General features: G+C 39.5%; 1 protein-coding gene across 2 annotated transcripts; it reads right to left on the bottom strand.

The window, feature by feature from the left end:
- Positions 1-1,308: 1,308 nt before the first annotated feature.
- Positions 1,309-17,313, bottom strand: trpc1 (transient receptor potential cation channel, subfamily C, member 1). Of its 2 annotated transcripts, none has more exons than XM_015049482.1 (13): positions 16,700-17,313; positions 16,023-16,177; positions 15,485-15,607; positions 15,170-15,372; positions 14,001-14,132; positions 13,365-13,560; positions 11,974-12,310; positions 9,736-9,875; positions 8,230-8,397; positions 4,588-4,781; positions 3,177-3,378; positions 2,703-2,897; positions 1,309-1,829 (listed from the first exon to the last, which is right to left on the bottom strand). In XM_015049482.1, the coding sequence occupies exons 1-13, from the start codon at positions 16,863-16,865 to the stop codon at positions 1,602-1,604; spliced, it is 2,439 nt and encodes an 812-aa protein (XP_014904968.1). In that variant the 5' UTR covers positions 16,866-17,313; the 3' UTR covers positions 1,309-1,601. The 2 variants fall into 2 exon arrangements, with proteins under 2 accessions (XP_014904968.1, XP_014904970.1); XM_015049484.1 differs by having other exon boundaries at positions 15,506-15,607; positions 16,700-17,311.
- Between the last annotated feature and the right edge of the window lie 718 nt (positions 17,314-18,031).

Genomic DNA, 18,031 nt, shown 5'->3' with positions numbered 1-18,031 from the left:
TTATTTCTGTATAGTATTTTTTTTTGATTTATAAAATTTTTTTTTTTTTTTTTTTTTTTTTTTTTTGGGGGGGGGGGGGGGGGGGCATGGGGGTTGCACATCTGTTCTGGTATCCCATAGTGGCAATTTCATTTTAACACGAATCCAAGCTACTTTTTAAAGTTTTAAACAATTAAAACTGTGGACTATAATGTGAAAAAAGGCTTCTTGAATTTGACATTCTTTTCTAATATCTGTAATATCTGATGTGTGTGGGGTTTTTTTGTGTGTTTTTGTTTGGGTTTTATTTTACAATCAGCTAAAAATATTCTGTGTAAAATTTTTAGGAACAGTTTAGATATGAATGTGGTGACTAAAGTGCAATAATCATTCATTCTTTTAAAAATGGTTTTCCGATTTTATGTTAAAATGCTGACATTTATCGACACAAACCACCAGCATCGGCTCATGTCATTTAAATACTGTCACCTTTTTGTTAAGGCAATTATTTTCACATAAGTAAGATTATAAATATTATTTATAAAGCATTCTCATTATCCCACCTAATAAAACTCTGACATTTTCCTTTCGTCTGACTGTTTGAAGCTATGCCCTGTTTTGCATGGTGGTGGATCAGGCATGTGACATGTGACATATGCATTGACGCTGTTGCTAGAATTGATGAGCAGAACAAAAAAAAAAGGATGTAATTCTGTTTTTTGAAAAGAGGTTCTGTTAAGCAGCTAACACCTGCAGGAAATAACTTTCATAAAGTCTTCATTTAGTATAAATTCAAGAGGCTGATGCAAACGACTTGTCCAAAAGAGGCCAAAACTGACACAGACGTCTCAAACAACTCCAGTCTCAACAAAATCATGTATGTGCAAACTCTATTTCATGAATATTCCTATTTTTTCTCTCTTTTTTTGCATTGGGGAGTTATTTAGGCAGATATGGGTGTGCACCACATCTTTGTAATAGGAACATAGGATTTAGCTATTTTAACGGAAATACACACTGATCACAAAGTTGACATTTTAAACCCATCATTTCTTCCTTCTTTTTTTGCTCCTTCCCTTCTTTTTCGCAGGAAATGCACATTTTTCTAGTTTTGGTTACATTTAGGCAGACACATTAAGGAAAATCGGTTAGTACAGTTTTTAAATCATGTTTATAGATCTTTTTAAGACCCCCCCCCCCATCCCCTACATCAGAGAGGGTGTAGCCCCAACACTCCCTATAGACCAACACCCATTGCCTTTAAGTAAAATTATGAAGGAAAAACTCTAGCTTTGTCTCAGATTTTTAAGCGAGTCATCACCAAGAAAGTCCAAGTCTTCCACAAATCTTTTATTATTTTCCTGTTGAAAAGAATGGCTTTCTTTATTTACAAAGTAAAGGTTACATAGCTGAATAGATAGGAGGCCTGAGTCGTGAGGCTTTGGTGAATACATATTTCTCTAATAAAGGTCCAGGTTTTAAAATGACCCCAGAGACTTCAAAGAGCAGAGTTTTTGCACATGCTTGGGGGAATCCCAGATAAACATGAAGCAAAGATTTTATCGAGAAGGAAGGAAGAGGAAAGAGTCTGTTTTTGTTTGTTTGTTTGTTTGTTTTTCGCTTTAACTCCTTGGGTAAAACATGGCATATTTGGATGTCCGGAAGCCCAGCAGGTCCCTCATCTCATTGCGAAACTTGGACAGGTCTTGGCGTAGGTCGTTCAGATTTTCCACCGTGGCTTGATCCATGCTCTGCATCTTCTGCCGCGTGGAGGTCAGGTAGCGGTGTACCAGACAGCACATGATCTTCTGGTAGTTCTCGTCATGCTTCTGTTTCAGGTTCTTCCACTCCTGCAGGGTAACCACACCGACGGACTTCAGACTCATGGTGAGACATTGTGGAAACCATAGATATCTAGTTACGGTTTTCAGTACCTTCAGAGGTCATGGTAAAAATAATGTGGACACTCTGTTAGCTTCAGTGTTTTAAATATTGGGAAATAACAAACATGATCTAATCTGCTCTAAATAGAATATCTATAAAAACAAAGAGCATGACAAAATGTAAGGTCTGTGAAAAGCTAAGTGCACCCTTTCTGCTTCTGGATGGTGTAAGAGCAAAAATAGCAGCCACGTGCTACTTTAAATTAATTAAATTAATGAAATACTCTTGATGATTAATTGATAAGAAGTTTAGTAAACTACTGAAATCTGTGTAGCCAGGTTGCTAACCTAGCAGAACATGCCTCAGAATTTTGTAAAACTATAAAACCACCCCAATTACTTAACTGTAGCACTCCTATAGCACTTGTAATAAACTAGCAGAGGCATGCTAAAAAACACTCATTACAAGAAGGAAAGCACATAGAAGTTTAAGATGGAGTCCGTTTTAGCCCTACGATTTAGTTGGTTTTCCTTCTTAAGACTTTTTATGACTAAAACCTCCATGAACTCTGTATAGGCCTGTTTCTAAAGTATTTGAGGTCCATCATCATTTTACAACAGAAAGGATAAGTTGCAAAAAGTGAAAGGTGAAATACTTTCCTTATTCAGCACATGTCAAAATTCATGCTGGCGCAATCAGAAAATGACTGAACAACTGTGCCTTGTTTGAAAGGGTTGCCAAAAGTTACTTCAAATTTGCAAGTAGTATCTGAATAAACTTCAAGACTAAAGTAAAGATGTTTGCTAAGAATGGAGGATGACTGTGATTAGCTTTCTCACCTTGAGACTGTTCTGTCTCTTCACTTTGCCCTTTGTGGTGTGAGAGCAGATCCACTTCCTCAGGCTGGTCACCAGGTAGCAGACGGTTTTTGGCGAGGTTAGGACATTGAGAGGAGGGGGCAGGGTGCACTTGTCGTCAAAGTAGCTGAGCCACAGTTTGGCCCGTGCAAACTTCCACTCCTTATCCTCATGATTCTACATAAAGCATAAAAAAATTACCCTTCATTCTCTGAAGCTTTAACCGTTCAAGTGAAACCACCTCGTAAATGCAAAAGTCACCAGTTTAATCTAATGAGAATCAAACAATTATTCAAAGACCAAACAAAGAAATCATTTGCCATCTGCGAAGCATTTCGGGGTGACTTGAAGCAACATCTATTCTTAACAGTAAGTGAAAGCAGATGCTGCTTTCAGCTCTGACACGAACTCAGATTGCTTGAGACAACTGCTGAGCCAAATGCTGTTCAAACTTACAGCAATTTGTCTGAAGCTTTTATGGAGCATGGCCACGAGCAGCTTGGTCAGCACGATAACCACCACGATGTTGTAGGTGCCTATGATCAGGGCACCAACAAAGGAGCGCAGCTCCTCTGTGTAGCTGATGCGGGTGACGAAGAGCGCAACGTGCGCCAAGGAGAAAATGTACCAGAACAGAGCATAGCAGGTCCCCATAAACCTGGAAAACGGAAGACAATAGTACATAAACACAAGCATTGGTTGCTGGCCAAACATCTGGCACATATAACCACTTTTAACCTCACTATAAATTCCAACCCCATAGCCATCCCTCAAAGCTGCAGGGTGGATGTGCTCGATGAACCAGTGTGTTGGAATCACTTTTGTAGTGGGGGAAAAAAAAGGTGTGTGGCTTTATTCTATAACCTAAGTGCTTAAAAGTGACAGAAAAAAAATATATACCTTTTTTTTTTTTTTTTCCCTCAGTTTCAAAGCATAACACATAAATAAATCACATCCTGTTATAAAACACAAAGACAGTACCATAGATGGCCATGTGGAATTTGAAGGTACAATTGCCTATTACCTTAAAAAGAATAATTACTGTTTTTCCAACAATAAATGAAGTTAGTAATGGGAATATGACAAAGCGGTGGATGGTCACTTATTGTCAAGAGAAAGAATGCAGCAGACTCCATACTTTTCCCAAGAAAGTAAAAGGGTTAAAAAGGTCAGATATCTTCCCACCCACCAAAGGCAGTCTCTCTCTCTCTCTCTCTCTCTCTCTCTCTCTCTATATATATATATATATATATATATATATATATATATATATATATATATATATATTGTCCTAATAATATGAAACAACTGGAATATTAGAACCTATCAAAATACAGCACAGTATTGAGGAACAGCAGTCAGACCATTAAAGTGACCACATGCACTATTTCTTACGATAAAGTTCATTAGGTGAAAAAAATACATTGCATATCAAATTCCTTTAACTTTTGTACATATGTAGAAAGGTGAGATTTTCATCTAGAGCAGGAATTACATCAGCCAGCTGCCAGAAATACGGATTTCTTTCATTTGAAACTGTTAGCAATTACAGGTAAATGAGTGCCGTTTACACCCCTGGAAAAACTGGCAAATAAACCACAATTTTATAACAACACTTGGGAGTAGGAGACTTTCATATCACTACTTTAGAAATTCTGATACATATCAACTTGTTTAATTTCATGAAACAAGTGGATAATCTCAACTATAAATAGGAATATATACAAAATGCTAGATAATCTAATAGCTGTGCATATACAATAAGTCTTACATTGCATTTGTTCTTCAGCGTAATTTTAGCATCTCTTAATGAGCATTCTGGCTAGTAAGCATTGTCTTAAAAAAATAGCTTTACGTTTGCACATACGTGTGAAATGCATCGTTGCTCTGTTGCTGGCAGAAGATGCCCTCACAGTCCTTGGTTTGATTGCTCTGGCCCTTTGTTTCTTTAGCGTAGTCTTTTCCATAGAGCTGGGTCAGCCCAATGGTGAAGGAGAATAACACAAGCAGGAAGAGGCCCAGGAACTTCCCAAACTCCTGCAGCATCTGACCCATGGAGATCTGTGGGACATTAATGCATCTGTCATTCCAGTGCTGGTAACACAGGTCAGTCAAAGAAGTATAATACAGTAATGCTGTTGTTACCTTTAGTTTTACATGATAGAATGAATAAATAGAAATACACCTGTAGAACATAATGCAACATAACAATAATAATAATTTTTGGTACTCTTTGAGGTTCAATGTGCCGATTCATATGTTTTTCCCCAACAACACTAGAGCTGTAACACATTTGAAAAACACATAAAAACATATACACTGCAAAGAAAAAAATAAAATAAGGCAAAAAATGCTGTGGATTTGTTTACAGAAGGAGAAGTTTTAAGTCCAACAGAAAAGGATTTGTGTGTCAAAGCATACGCCCCCAATCTTTAGCTGACTTTTATTTAGTGAAAATAAATGCACCAAAGCACACAGAGTGGGTTGATGTTCTCACATACCAGAAATAATGTGAGTTCCTTATGTTGATGCTTTTAATTAGAAGAAGAAAACTAAATCAATATTTGACACGATAATCACAAATCAAAGCTAATTAAAGAAAAAAAAATATTATTTTGGTCTCTGGCTAATTAACTGGTGTATATCGGTAATAGAGTAGACGGAATAGAATAAAATATAATAGAATACCATAAGACAAGTACTAATAAACAATATAAATAATTCTACATACAACAAGTACATATTTACAATGCATTTAGTCCAAGAAGGCATGTAAAGCAAAATAAATAAATAAATAAATAAAAACACAGCTCCACAGCAAACTAAGCAGGATGTTCGGATCCAGCTTTACTTCTTTATGTACCCTGGTTGCCTATTTTTACATCTTTGTTTTTGCAAAGCGCTAGTGTTCACACAGGGAAGTGGTAAAATCAGCTGGGAAGCTCTGGGTCCTGTGTACATGCGGTTAAAACAAAGGGGACAGAAAATGTCCTCAAAGGTTACTGGAAGCCTGCTATTTCTAAATCTACGTGGCCCCTATCGGTTAGAAAGGATGCTGAAACAAACAAGCCTGTCACCGTAACAACATCACAAGCCTACAGTGTTTCCAGAGTGACCGCTCTGCCTCCACCGCGGGGTGAATGATGACCAGCGCGTTTGAGCAGAAGGGTAGGTCTGTTAGCACGATTTGTTCTCTTGTCATATATAAATTCCCCAACCACTATGTACACGGGTGATTTAAGAGCCGAGTTGAGGTTGTACCCTTCCTTGGCAGGCATGACATAAAGCCCAGTTTAGTAACCGTGCAAACAGAGCCCGGATGTATTTGCCCCTAACATTGACTGAAAAGGCTTAATGTGTAGCTCAAACGCTGCCAGATACAGTTTTCTTGACTAAATATTAAAGTTTTATGGCAATCCCGGTAGAAAAAGTTAAAAAAAAAGAAAATAAAAAACGAAGGCGGGTAGATAGTTGAAAATTCAACCATTACAAAACTTGTCAAGACATTTTTTTTTTTTTTTTCGGAAGGGTCATCAAGGTTTTATGGTTCAAGACAAAATTTATTTAGCAAGAGGCAAAAAAAAAAAAAAATCTCTTTGGGTAGTATGGGTTGCAGACCCCTGTCTTAGATGCTATCTCAATGCTGCAGGGTGTTCAGGAGAAACAGAGGCTGCCATCAAAACCATGAAAGTGTGAAGTTTGCTAAACTCTATTGGGACTTTAACTGGAACTGTGTGCTTCGATTGAGACTAAGGAAACCTTTTGACAGCATATGTGCCTGCTGTAAAACAAACAAATATATGTGTTAAAGCACTCCACCGTTAACTACCACGGAGGATCAGTGATGATGTGGGTGCGACTCTTTTCTAGAGGCCCTGAGAATCTTGTTGTTGTGCATGACATCACAGAACGTCTGAATAACTGCACTTGTGTTTTCCTAACTATTTCAGTCTGCAATAAAACGGCATTTTGTTTAAGGCTTTTTACACACCGGTGTTACTTGTAAGTTTGGAGGCCCATCTCCATACAACACCATAAAAGACACACAAAGAAGAACAGGATGTTTCGGTGTCAATGTTGGCAGTTTTTACAGTACATTTTCTTTTACGACTTACAGTGTAATCTCCCCACAGCAATTACTCAGAACCCTATTAGAATAAGATATACTGCGTAGCTAGGCCACAGCTTGTGTTTGTACTCTCGAGCACATTCCTGCATGGAGTTAACCATCAGGTATGATGGATTAATACTGTCAGTGAGGTTAAGTCTGGGCCACGAGCAAGCTCTACACACATCCAATCATCCTTTCCAAGCTCAGCACGGGGGGGAAGTATGACTGCAACCCCCATAATCATGAGTCACTGTCTGCATGGAAAAGGGGGATGTCTGGGTGTGGCTGGATGGAAGGCTGTCTCGGCCAAATATCACGAGAGTACTGAAATGTGTGGGTGAGTGCGGCGTCTGTTTCCAGAGCTAATCATTTTTCCATTCTGCCAGGCCACGTGTTGATGCACGAGTGGGGCAGAAAGACGGGGAAGAGACGAAGCAGAAAGGCAAAAGAGATTTAAGCTGGAACCTGCATGTTTACTGCTTGCAGTGGGGAATTAGTGTTTATTATCCAACCACAAACTGTAACCAAGACTTAATCACAGGAAGCTGCTCCTTGAAATATGTCGCCGCATACCTGAGGACTGCTTTACGTAACACAGAACACACACATAGTGGGTGAGAAAATAAAACTCTAGACACCCAGAAGAAATCCGGACACTGGTTGTTGTTGTTGTTTTTTTTTATATATATATATATACATATATAAATCTTCCAAGAAGGGAATGTCATGATTTAAGATCAGGGAGCACAGATGGCCCTAAAATAACAGGAGAGAATGAGTGGAAAATGTAAAATCCAGATTTCACAAGCCGATGCTTAGATTTTAATTGTTTTAATCAGAGCAAGTGCACTGTTAAAAAATTAACAGATTTTTATTGAAAACTAGCAAGACTATTGAAACTAGTTAAAGGTTTCATGGACTGAAAAAATGTGTTGAACGCTTTTTGCTTCAACACATTTGAAGCAAATGTGTTGAAGCAAGGAGCAAATGTGTTGAAGCAAGGCAGGAGAGAAAGGATACTTTCTCTCCTGCCTTGAGAAAGTATCCTCGACCATTGGATTTTTTTGTTTTACATAATAAACTTACATTTCCATGTATTTTAACAGAATTTTATGTGACTTCTACACAAAGAACCAGCCGCCTTCACTCTGGTAACCCTAAATAAAATCAGGTTGTCTTCAGAGATCTTGTACGCTTGTACTTAATGCCTTTGACGATGTTATCAGACAGAAAAGCACAGCTGGTGTGATATTTAGAGTGGGCTTGCCCTTGAGTTACCACATTAACAGAGAGCGGAAGAGAGTGGGGAGTGTGATCGTCTGTCTGTGCAAGTGTGACATATATATATATATATATAAATGAAGTAGCTTCATAATCCTTACATAAGTGCTTGCTAACCTGCAGTGGCCCCAGAATGGAGCTGGTGGTGTACATGAAGAAGAGTCTCAGGTAACTCAGAACGTTGGCAAAGGCGAAGAGGCCCTCGGCAACCAGGATGGGATGGAAGGCGTCCCAGTCCTTCCTCTCTGGTGTGGATGTGTCTGTATCATTTTTGCAATTTTTGAACTGCAGATCAAAGGAAAAAACTGTCTTGAAGGCGGAAACTTGTGTCAGGAACATTCTCAGTGCTTTGAAATCCTAAACCACCGATTGTTTTAACACAAATAATAAAAACTGTTTTGGGGCAACATTGATCTTATAAAAACAGGACTCTATATATATATATATATATATATATATATATATGTACACACACTGTTAGCGTCTGGCCTGGATGAGGACCACGAGGACCCATAATTTGCTCCCACACACAGTGAGGCGAGTAATAAGGGACATAAAATAGATCACTGTTAGTTAACTCTTTTCTCAGAAATACTACAACTATACATGAGATCCTTGTAAAGCTGTTGTCTGATTAGAGCTCTTTATCTGCTTGGCTGCATCCAGCATCCACTCTCCTCCCTTCCTGGCCCATTAAGGAAACAAAAATAATGTACTGTATCAATAAGCGCTGTTGTTTTGCACAGCTCTGTTGATGATGCATGGCACTGCTGTTTGCTTCCACTTGGTGGCAGTCTCAAAAACAAACAGAGCAAAGTAACCCTGGTGCAGGCAATTCTTGTTAATGTGGGTGATGTTCGTGGAGACCCTTTTACTTAACCTAATTGTTTAATTCAGTATGATTAAGGGGCAATAGCTTAATTGTCTTCTTTGTATTTTTGTGAAATACTTCCCAGAAATTTGCTTTGACTGTTCCAATCCTATTTTAATGTGTCCTATTTTTAATGTGTTTTAATGTGTTAATGTGCATCATCCAACTGTAGAAATTTCAACCACGGTCTGCCGTCAGATTGAATAACTTGAGCTTGATGCTCCTTATTTATTATTACAGCCACCTTGTAAACTGTATAGTTTCTTGATTTCTTCCCATTCTTCCTATTTATGGGTTGCTCTGGAACATCCTAAATAATGAAGGACACAATTTGGGCCAGACGATTGAAACTTTGGACACAGTTCAATGTTCCAACAGAACAACAATCTCAAGAATGCATTAAAACTTGTTATTAAATGGTCATAGCTGTGTACAATAAAGGTTCTAGAATGGCGACAACATTAATCCCATTCAAAATGTGTGAACTTAAAAACAGATCCCTAACAGAAAGATTACTTATTTAAAAGTTCTGGCATTTGAAAGTGGTCAAATATCTATCCAGAATTTAACAACCTCTGCACTCACATCTTCTTGTTAAAAAATAATTGAAATTGTCCATAATACAGTCTCACTAATCTTATAACGATATCAGAATTGATTCCATTATGACTGGAAAATTCCAACCAGAACTTTTTCTATTGATCTTAGCTATGTTTTCAATTAAAAAGAAAAAAAAAGTAGTGTGCTGTTACCTTGCTATGAGCAACTATTCTAAGAGTGAAGGTTGCCAGGTAGAGAGAATTCATCACAAAACTCAGTTGGTTCCTGGACTCTTCCAGAAAGTCTTCCAGCCCTTCGTACCACAAACGTTTCACGTCCGACCACACCATTCCTGCAAGGGTGCAGAAATTGACCATCAGATACACACACATAACAGACACACTGATTTTTGCATCTATGTGGAACTTTTTTTTTTCGGATTAACCCATAAATCATCTGTCAGATTGAGTCGTAGGTGACGCAAGGGGTATGATATGCAAAAATTGGTATTTAAAGAGAAAAAAAAAAGTATCAAGTGGGATTTAAGGAACCATGTGGCATTTAATAAAAATGGGAAGGAACTTTCTTCAGAAAAAAAAAAAAATCCATTAGTTCTGCATGTAAACAGGTTATAAAAACAGCCAATGTGTAGTTACTGTGTACTGTGATTCAGAGATGACTTATCTGTCAAGAGTTTTAAAAGGAAGCCAGCAAAGAAGTGACAGCCTTTGGCGCAGAAAACCCTAATAGCTGTTTCTTCACCCACTCATTGTGTTTGAGAAATGAGACACACAAACACAACATGAGAAACATTAATGCAGCCACGTGCAAAGGCTCACACACACTCTTACAGCATCTGATTTCTCCATTAATGGGAGGCAACTGGCTCAAGGGAGAAGGAGAAATACGAGAAGATGGGTGCAGCAGGAGACAAAACAGCCAACAACAGAGAGCAGAAAAAAAAATGATTGCTGGGTGTAAAGATCAAACTCATCCAGGGAGTTTGATAGCTACTCACATCCTCCTAACAAAATATTTTAGGGAAGGGCAATCATGGACACCTCTTTTCTATTTGCCTGACAGAGAATGTCATATTAATGCAGCAGGATTCCTGGTGTACAGATCACATCTTTTGAAATAAAGCTTGACAAATACTCAACCTGCAAAACAGATAATTCTTCATCTGTTTTGCAACAGATGAAGAATTATTTCACCTCTGCGGAACACACACAGAACCCAGGTTCACTTTTCTGTCGCGACTCCACTGACGTCAAATTGAAAACGTCCCAACATCCATTTCTCCAACGTTTAACGAATTAATCTCACCGCTTCTGCTACAGAATTCTATTACCCGTCAGGTGGTGTTAATAGAATGATTTATCAACCAAGCAGTGAGCGGAATGAGACCTACAGCACAATGAGCTGTGGGGGTGTGTGTGTGGGGGGGGGTGGGGGGGGCATGATTTTACAGCCACTTACAAACATCCCAGCAAGAAGCCAGAGCCATTAACGAGACCCAAAGTGCATGATGATAATGGCTTCTTGGCAGACGGGGAAAGTAGGGAGGGAGGTTGCTCTCCAGAGACGGTCCATTTATAAATGTGACTTTTTAGCTGCCTCTGATAAGCAAGTAGGGGCATATAATTTTGGTGTCTTGCATAAATATTCATGCTGCAAGAGCTGGAAATCTTTTACTTTTCTAAAGGCGTATAATGCATTTTATTAGGACATAACGTGATAGACCAAAATAAAAGTTGAGGGAAAATAATAACTTGTTTTGCAACTGTGGCGTGCAGTTGAATTCAGAGCCAGGACAGTTAGTAATTTACTAACTGCTGGTTTGTAGCTACAGCTGCCCTGGGGCAGACTGGCAGAAGCGAGGCTGCAATTTTGCACCAGCAGCCCTTCTGACCAACACCAGCTGGCAAGTTGGGTGAAGTATCTCGCCCAGGGACAGAAATTACGAGGGTGGGCGGACTGGGAATCGAACCGGCAATCCTCTCTCGCCCCTATTTGTCTATGAGCTTTGCAAAAATTTAAATAGTTAGATGTTGTCAAATTTTCTTTGCAAAAATAATTACGACTCTGTCAGATTAGTGTTTGCGAACATCAGTTTTAGTGACTTGATTTGTGTTTGGACTTTGAATAGACCATTCAAGGCCCTGATTACAAGGCCATGATTATTTTTCCTGCTGTAGGCTGAATCTTTCTTGAAATCTAAGATCTGTTTAATCTTTTAACAGATTTTCTTCCATCTTCTCATCAACACCTCTGACCAACCGACCTGTTCTTGGCAGCATGATGCTGCCACCACCACTTTTCACCATGTAGATTATATTCAGGGTGATGCTCACTATTAGTTTTCCTCTACACATTTTAGTCCTCTTTTGTTTGTTACGTATTCATACCAAACCACACCTAATGCATCCTTCATCAGATGGATACCTTACCTATGATCCAGAGGATCAGCAGGTAATCAATCATCTCGAGTGGGGGGCCCATCATGTTCTTCTTGCCCTCATTGTAGACCAGAGAGTACAGGTTGAGCAGCAGCAGGAAGGTGAAATAAGAGGCGCTGTGGATGATGAACTTCACGAACGGCGTGTGGATTATCTGGCCGACTCGGGAGCGGGGCACCAGCAGGTAGCAGATGGAGAGGAGCGGCCAGAGCAGCGCCAGGCTCAGAACCGTGCCCATCTTCAAACAGGTGTGCTTCCGTCGGTAGCTGGCCATCTCTCCAAACCAGACGGTGTTGAGGAACTGCTGACAGTTGGACTGAGCCACGAACTGTGAAGACGGACAACACAGGAATTGACAGACATAAGAAAAAAATATCTAATAATAATAAGACTGCTTTTTAAAGCATCACTTTTATTCTTATTTACAACTATGCTTAAATGTGTGTCAATCAATCACGTTAAACCCCAATGAAATATTGTCATATTCAATAAATTACATGTGTTCTCTGATTTAGAGCACCTTTTGAAAATAACAAGCTACTACTAAACATACTTTTCATTAAGCTAACAATTCTGTATTAAATGTTTTCTATTTATTGGTCTGATTAAATATTGTAATTTTAATGTCATGTTTTCATTAGCTGTAAGAGGAAAATCATCATAATTAACAGCAATAAAGGCTTGAAAACACCAGCCTGTGTGTAATTAATCTACATAATGTGTTTCACTTAGTGAATTAAGTCACTAAGATAGATGAAGTTTTCAATAATGTTCTGATTTCTTGATTATGGCTACACACAAAACTTTGTGAGTGTAGGAAAATATAAAAAAAAACATTTCAGAAGTGTAAATATGTTTCCTTTGATATGAGAGCACACTTATGTCCTGTATATTACTGGAAACATTGTTGAAAAACCAATAAAGATAATGTTGGGGGAAAAAAAGAAGTGTAAATATGTTTACAAGGCACTACAAGTTCAGCATTTTTTCTCAATCTACATAACTAGCTATTAAAATAATTTTTTTCTCACTGATTCTTATGTACTAATTTCTCGTGTGCAGCTTTATATATAACTGTATTAATATTTTATTCTAAAGTAGGAAGCACTGGGATGCTAGCTGTACAACACAAGGCACATTTTTCACACAGAACCTTGCAGGCTATAAATCATTTAGCAGCTTCAAACTTAGAGTTTAAGTTTATCTTTGACCGCTGTTGCCTTAAGGAAGCACTTTAAACTGCCAAACTTTTGTTCCCTAAAGACAAGTTCACAGCGTGCTACTGTAGCTCATAAATATGACAGCAAGTACAGTACAGGAGATCAATAACAAAAGTAATGAAACCTGTGAGCTTTTGGAGTTGCAGACTTTCTCCAGCCTACCTCTTTTTGGTTGTACTTGATGGCTAGCTTAAGCCGGCTAAGGTTCATGCGCTCCTCCATCAGGCCCCTCTTGTCGACATGATCGTCGCTGGAGGTGTGATTGAGAATCACTTCCAGCTCTCGAGAGTTTCGAGCCTGAGCCAGAAGATCCTTGGCAAACATCTTGCACTGTTTCGCCAGCTCTTCGTAGTCATTCCTACAGCAGAGATAGGTTTTTAAACATATCCTGTTCAGATCTATAGCTTATAGTATCATTGTTTGTGCTGAAAGGGAGAGACCTGCACAGTTTTTACTTTAAAATTCCATAGTTTTTTGTTGTTGTTTTTTTTTAGATTGAATTGACAGGCCCTGCAAGGAGAACATTACTCACAGAAGAAGCAGTGTTATTTAACTATTTTTTAAAGGATAAGTCCAAAAGTGAAAGATGAATTTATGGCAGTTTATGGCTGGACAAATGAATAATAATGCATTGTTGGTTTTGATGTGTTTTAATTTTGATTTTTATTTGTTTAATCTTGTGATTGTACAGCACTTTGGTCAGTGGTACTGTTTTAAAGTGCTATATAAATAAACTTGCCTTGCCTTGCCTTGCCTAAATTGACAGAGAAATGGCTAATGAGTAAGCAATATTTTCACCTGAATTCGACCTCGACAAGGCTGAGCTCCTTCAGGTCTGCGCTCAGCTCAAATGCTCGCAGTATGGGGTCCTCCTCGGTCAGCATGATAAGGGAGGGGCTCGCCAGGCAGCGGTAGATGTCGAGTCGGAACCTGAAGGACAAAGTTTTATTAAGACAAAAAAGAAAGAAAAAAAAAGGGGGATCGAAGTTGCCCAAAAGTGAGAATTCAACTGAAAAAGCACATAGCCAATATTAGGGAACATGTATAAACTAATTAAAGTTCATTAACTCTATGTAACTGCTTTGGTGTGCAATTACATATCATAGTCGCTTATTTAGAAAAATAAAAACAAAGGTAGTATAAAATAAAGGAAAACAACAACAACAAAACGCTTATTCAAAGTGAGATTATGTTATTGCAATTAAAGATGGATTTATTTTTACACATCTTTACCAGATGTTCCAATAAATGTGGATGGTGTTATATTTGTATTCTTAAATCATTGCATGTGCAAAAAAGAAGGGTCATTGGAAGAAGTTAAAGATCTTAATAGTAGACTATCAATCAGCATGAAAAGTGCCGAGCTACAGATGCATCAGTTGTTTTAAGGTTAAAGCACCAACCACAGTCCTGCTACAAATGCTTCAAAACTAAATGTTAAGTTTCGACATTCCCAATAAGCAGAAGTATGCGTTGGATAAAATAAACATTCAGTTTTCTTGAATTGGCCCTGCTTAAAGCTCTGTGTTGCTTGGCAGAGAAGCCACACATTGATTCATTCAGACCGCTGCGTGGGACAGAAAATAAAATTGCCCAGCAAAACAACTCAGTAAAATCACATCTTTCAATCCAAGGTGTAATCCGAAAGCAAAACGTACCAATTCCCCTGGGGAAAACACAGTGGGTTGTTTGTTTGTTTTTTTTCTCCCTTTTGCTTAAGTTAGACTTTAAATCTCTTTTACATGTCAGAGTAAAACAGCTACATAGTACAAATGCTAAATGCTGTTTTTTGCTAAGCAGAAAAAGCGACACATTGCGTCAGTAGTCCTCTGTGTCGACAGACATAAAACAATTCAAAGTACAGCTACACACTTTCTACAAATGATTGCTTTGCATACAGCAAGCCATCATGAAAACCACTTTATGCCATTTTTTAAATAGCTATAAGTCACTGCATTAGCATGTACCTGGAGTGCCTTAAGCTGTCCTTCTTGTTTTTAGCATTGCACAGCATGCACTCGCAGCCTACAGCGTGAGGCCGAGGGAGGGAGATGTCCTGTTTTAGCAGCATGGTGAGGATCTCATAATTATTTCTGTGCGCTGCCAGGATAACAGGAGCCACATCCATGGTGGTGGAGTACTCTGGGTTCTGGATCCGCTGCATCAGTTTCTGAAAAGCACAGCAAGCAAGTATTAAAAACTAAAAAAAAAAAAAAAAAAAGAAAGAAAAATTACATGCTGTGGTACTCGGTTATTTGAGTCTGGAAAGATGTTTTAATAACCTGCAATAACGGGGGACTTACAGCGATAGAGGGCTTGGAGGAGCGTCTTGGTCTGTGGTTGAGGAGGATGTCCACGGCACCCACAACCTCCGAGTCTATGGCCACTAGCAGGGCATCTGTGGCCTTTGAGAAAAACATAATTTTAGAAAAAAAAGGGGGGCGGAAACAAAAAAAGCAGACAGAGGGAAAGAAAAATATAAAATGCTTTGCTAAAATACTCACACCTTTTACCGGCTTTGCACATGTAGCCTAACTATTTGAAAAATACCTCATTTAAACTGGTTGCAGAAAATTTCCAAACATTGCCAAAGGATTTCAATAGGATCTCGGCCTGGACTTTGACTGGACATGAAACTGACCTAAGAAAGTGTTATTCCAAAGACGGTTTGGTATCAGCCTGATTTGCAAGTTAAATATAAAGGGTGAATAATAAAAAAAATGTGAACTGCAATGTAGAATATGCAAAGAACTCCCAGTATAAATCCAGTGACGTGCAAAACGACATTTGCAGGTCACTGGATCCTCATTTCTGACATACCTGGCAGCCGTGCTCGAGCAGAAGCTGCAGGATGTCCAGGTTTTCATTCTCGATGGTGATGGTCACCGCGTCCCGGCCCAGCACATCCACACAGTTGACGTTGAGCTCCCCATGGCGGTTCTCCTCCAGCAGCTTCTTCACCATGTAATAGTCACCTGAGGAGACAAAATTGTTCATAAAACTCACAAGTGGCTTTCAAGTGATTCTTTCGAAGATGTTTAAAGGAGACGCCCCCAGACCTCAGCAGTAGTTACAAGGAAAGTGGTGAGACAGAACAGGAAGCAGCCTCCTAAATCTTTACTTAACAATAACATCTCCCTCAAAGCAGAATAACTTGGCTTCTCCGCTGTGTTTACAGAGGCTTTATATGGTGAATCTGTGAACTTATCAATGACTCGTTGAGAATGCCCATGCCTCTGTGCTATTTGACCTGCGTTTAACTCATCAGCTTCATCTCCTTGTTAGGAGCTGTGGAGATTCAGCAGATGAATCCTGTAACATGCAGACAGTTACATTACTCATCTACCCCCCCCCACCCCCCACTCCCCGATTTGCGGATTATGTTCTACTGCTGGCCTGACTGCATCACTGCAGGTAAATACGAGCTTCTAGTAAATGAAAAGCCTAACATAGCTCAAAAGGAGGTGAGGGGTGGGGGGGTCGGTAGATGGGCGAACCTTTCTCGCATGCCAGCAGGAAGAGCTTCTCGTCCAGCGTCGTCTCCTCTTTTACTTCTCTCACGTCTTTCAAGGCCAGGAATTTGTCGGGGGAGGAGGTGTCCGTGCCCTGGTAAAGAGCTGCCATTACGACGGAGAGCGAGTACGGCCAAGCACTGATGTGCATCCCACTAGAAAGCTGCGAACATCACACAAGAAAGCCCGTCATCGTCCTTGTTACTGCTATGTGTGGCTGGACAGTGGAGGAATCCTTCCAGGAAGCGAGTCGGAGCGGAACGGAGGCAGGTTTACAGCGTCGTCATCGGGAGAAATCTTCCTGTGTGGTCAACACACTCCGAGGCGTTGCGTTCTCTTTAGTGCGTCTAAACACAACCTTCCCGCTACCGACTATCCGACCTCAGGCTCGATTAAACTGGATTAACGGAGTCGAACGACTGCTTACGCCAAGAAAAACAAAAATGTCATTCCTTTCGCCGTGTTTGCACGCACCATCTTCTGTCCCACATCGCAGGTTTGCTGCTGGGATCTTTTTGGTCCTGATGCTGCTGACGAGGACGCTACTGCGCATGTTTCCTCCTCCGAGTCGCACGCGCTTCCTTCGTGCGCGCGCAGCGCAGTGTGCGTGTGTGTGTGTGTGTGTGTGTGAGACTCAGAATTACGTAACAGTGCTGCTTTGTGTACTGTTTGTGCTGACCGTATAGGCTGTGCAGAGGCAGAGACTTGAAATGTTATGCAGCAAAAAGCGCACAATGCTGCAAGTTATTTACAGAGCTTTGCTACAGCATTTATGCACCTGCATTTATTTGCACGCTGTACTGTTAAACATCAAACCATCCTCTTTTTTTAATACTATGCGGAGTATATGTCCCTGCTATTATGATATATTAAGCAAATATTATTCTAAAGTTGCTCTTTGATTGCAGCGTTTGATTTATTAGGTATTATTGTTTTTGCGGGGGAGAGGCATTGTTTGGTGACCCTGAAAAAAGCTAATTGAAATTTTCACAGCTTTCCTTCAGCAAAGGGAGGACATTTTTTTTTTTTTTTACCATTCTTTAATAAAGGACAGTTTTGTGGGGTGCATGGCAAATATGTCAACAAATACTGGCACTTTAGGTATGGATGTTTGTAGTTCATCTTGTTTGTTGCTTCTGTGAATAATGTTCTCCTAGCAGGGCTTGTCAATTTAGATTTAGATGGTCAGAAATGATTTGCTAGATTTGCAGTTAGATGATATTATTTTCATGATGAATTACAAATTGGCTACACTACAAACACTGTTATGCAGGCATCGGATTGCCTTTATCTAATATCTTGTATCTGTATCTATAA

The sequence above is a fragment of the Poecilia latipinna genome, unplaced genomic scaffold (assembly GCF_001443285.1).
Source record: "Poecilia latipinna isolate Pla-1442-1.1 unplaced genomic scaffold, P_latipinna-1.0 Scaffold948, whole genome shotgun sequence".
NCBI lineage: Eukaryota > Metazoa > Chordata > Actinopteri > Cyprinodontiformes > Poeciliidae > Poecilia > Poecilia latipinna.
The sequence above is the reverse complement of the archived record's forward strand: the minus strand, read 5'-3'. Positions and strand labels throughout refer to the sequence as shown.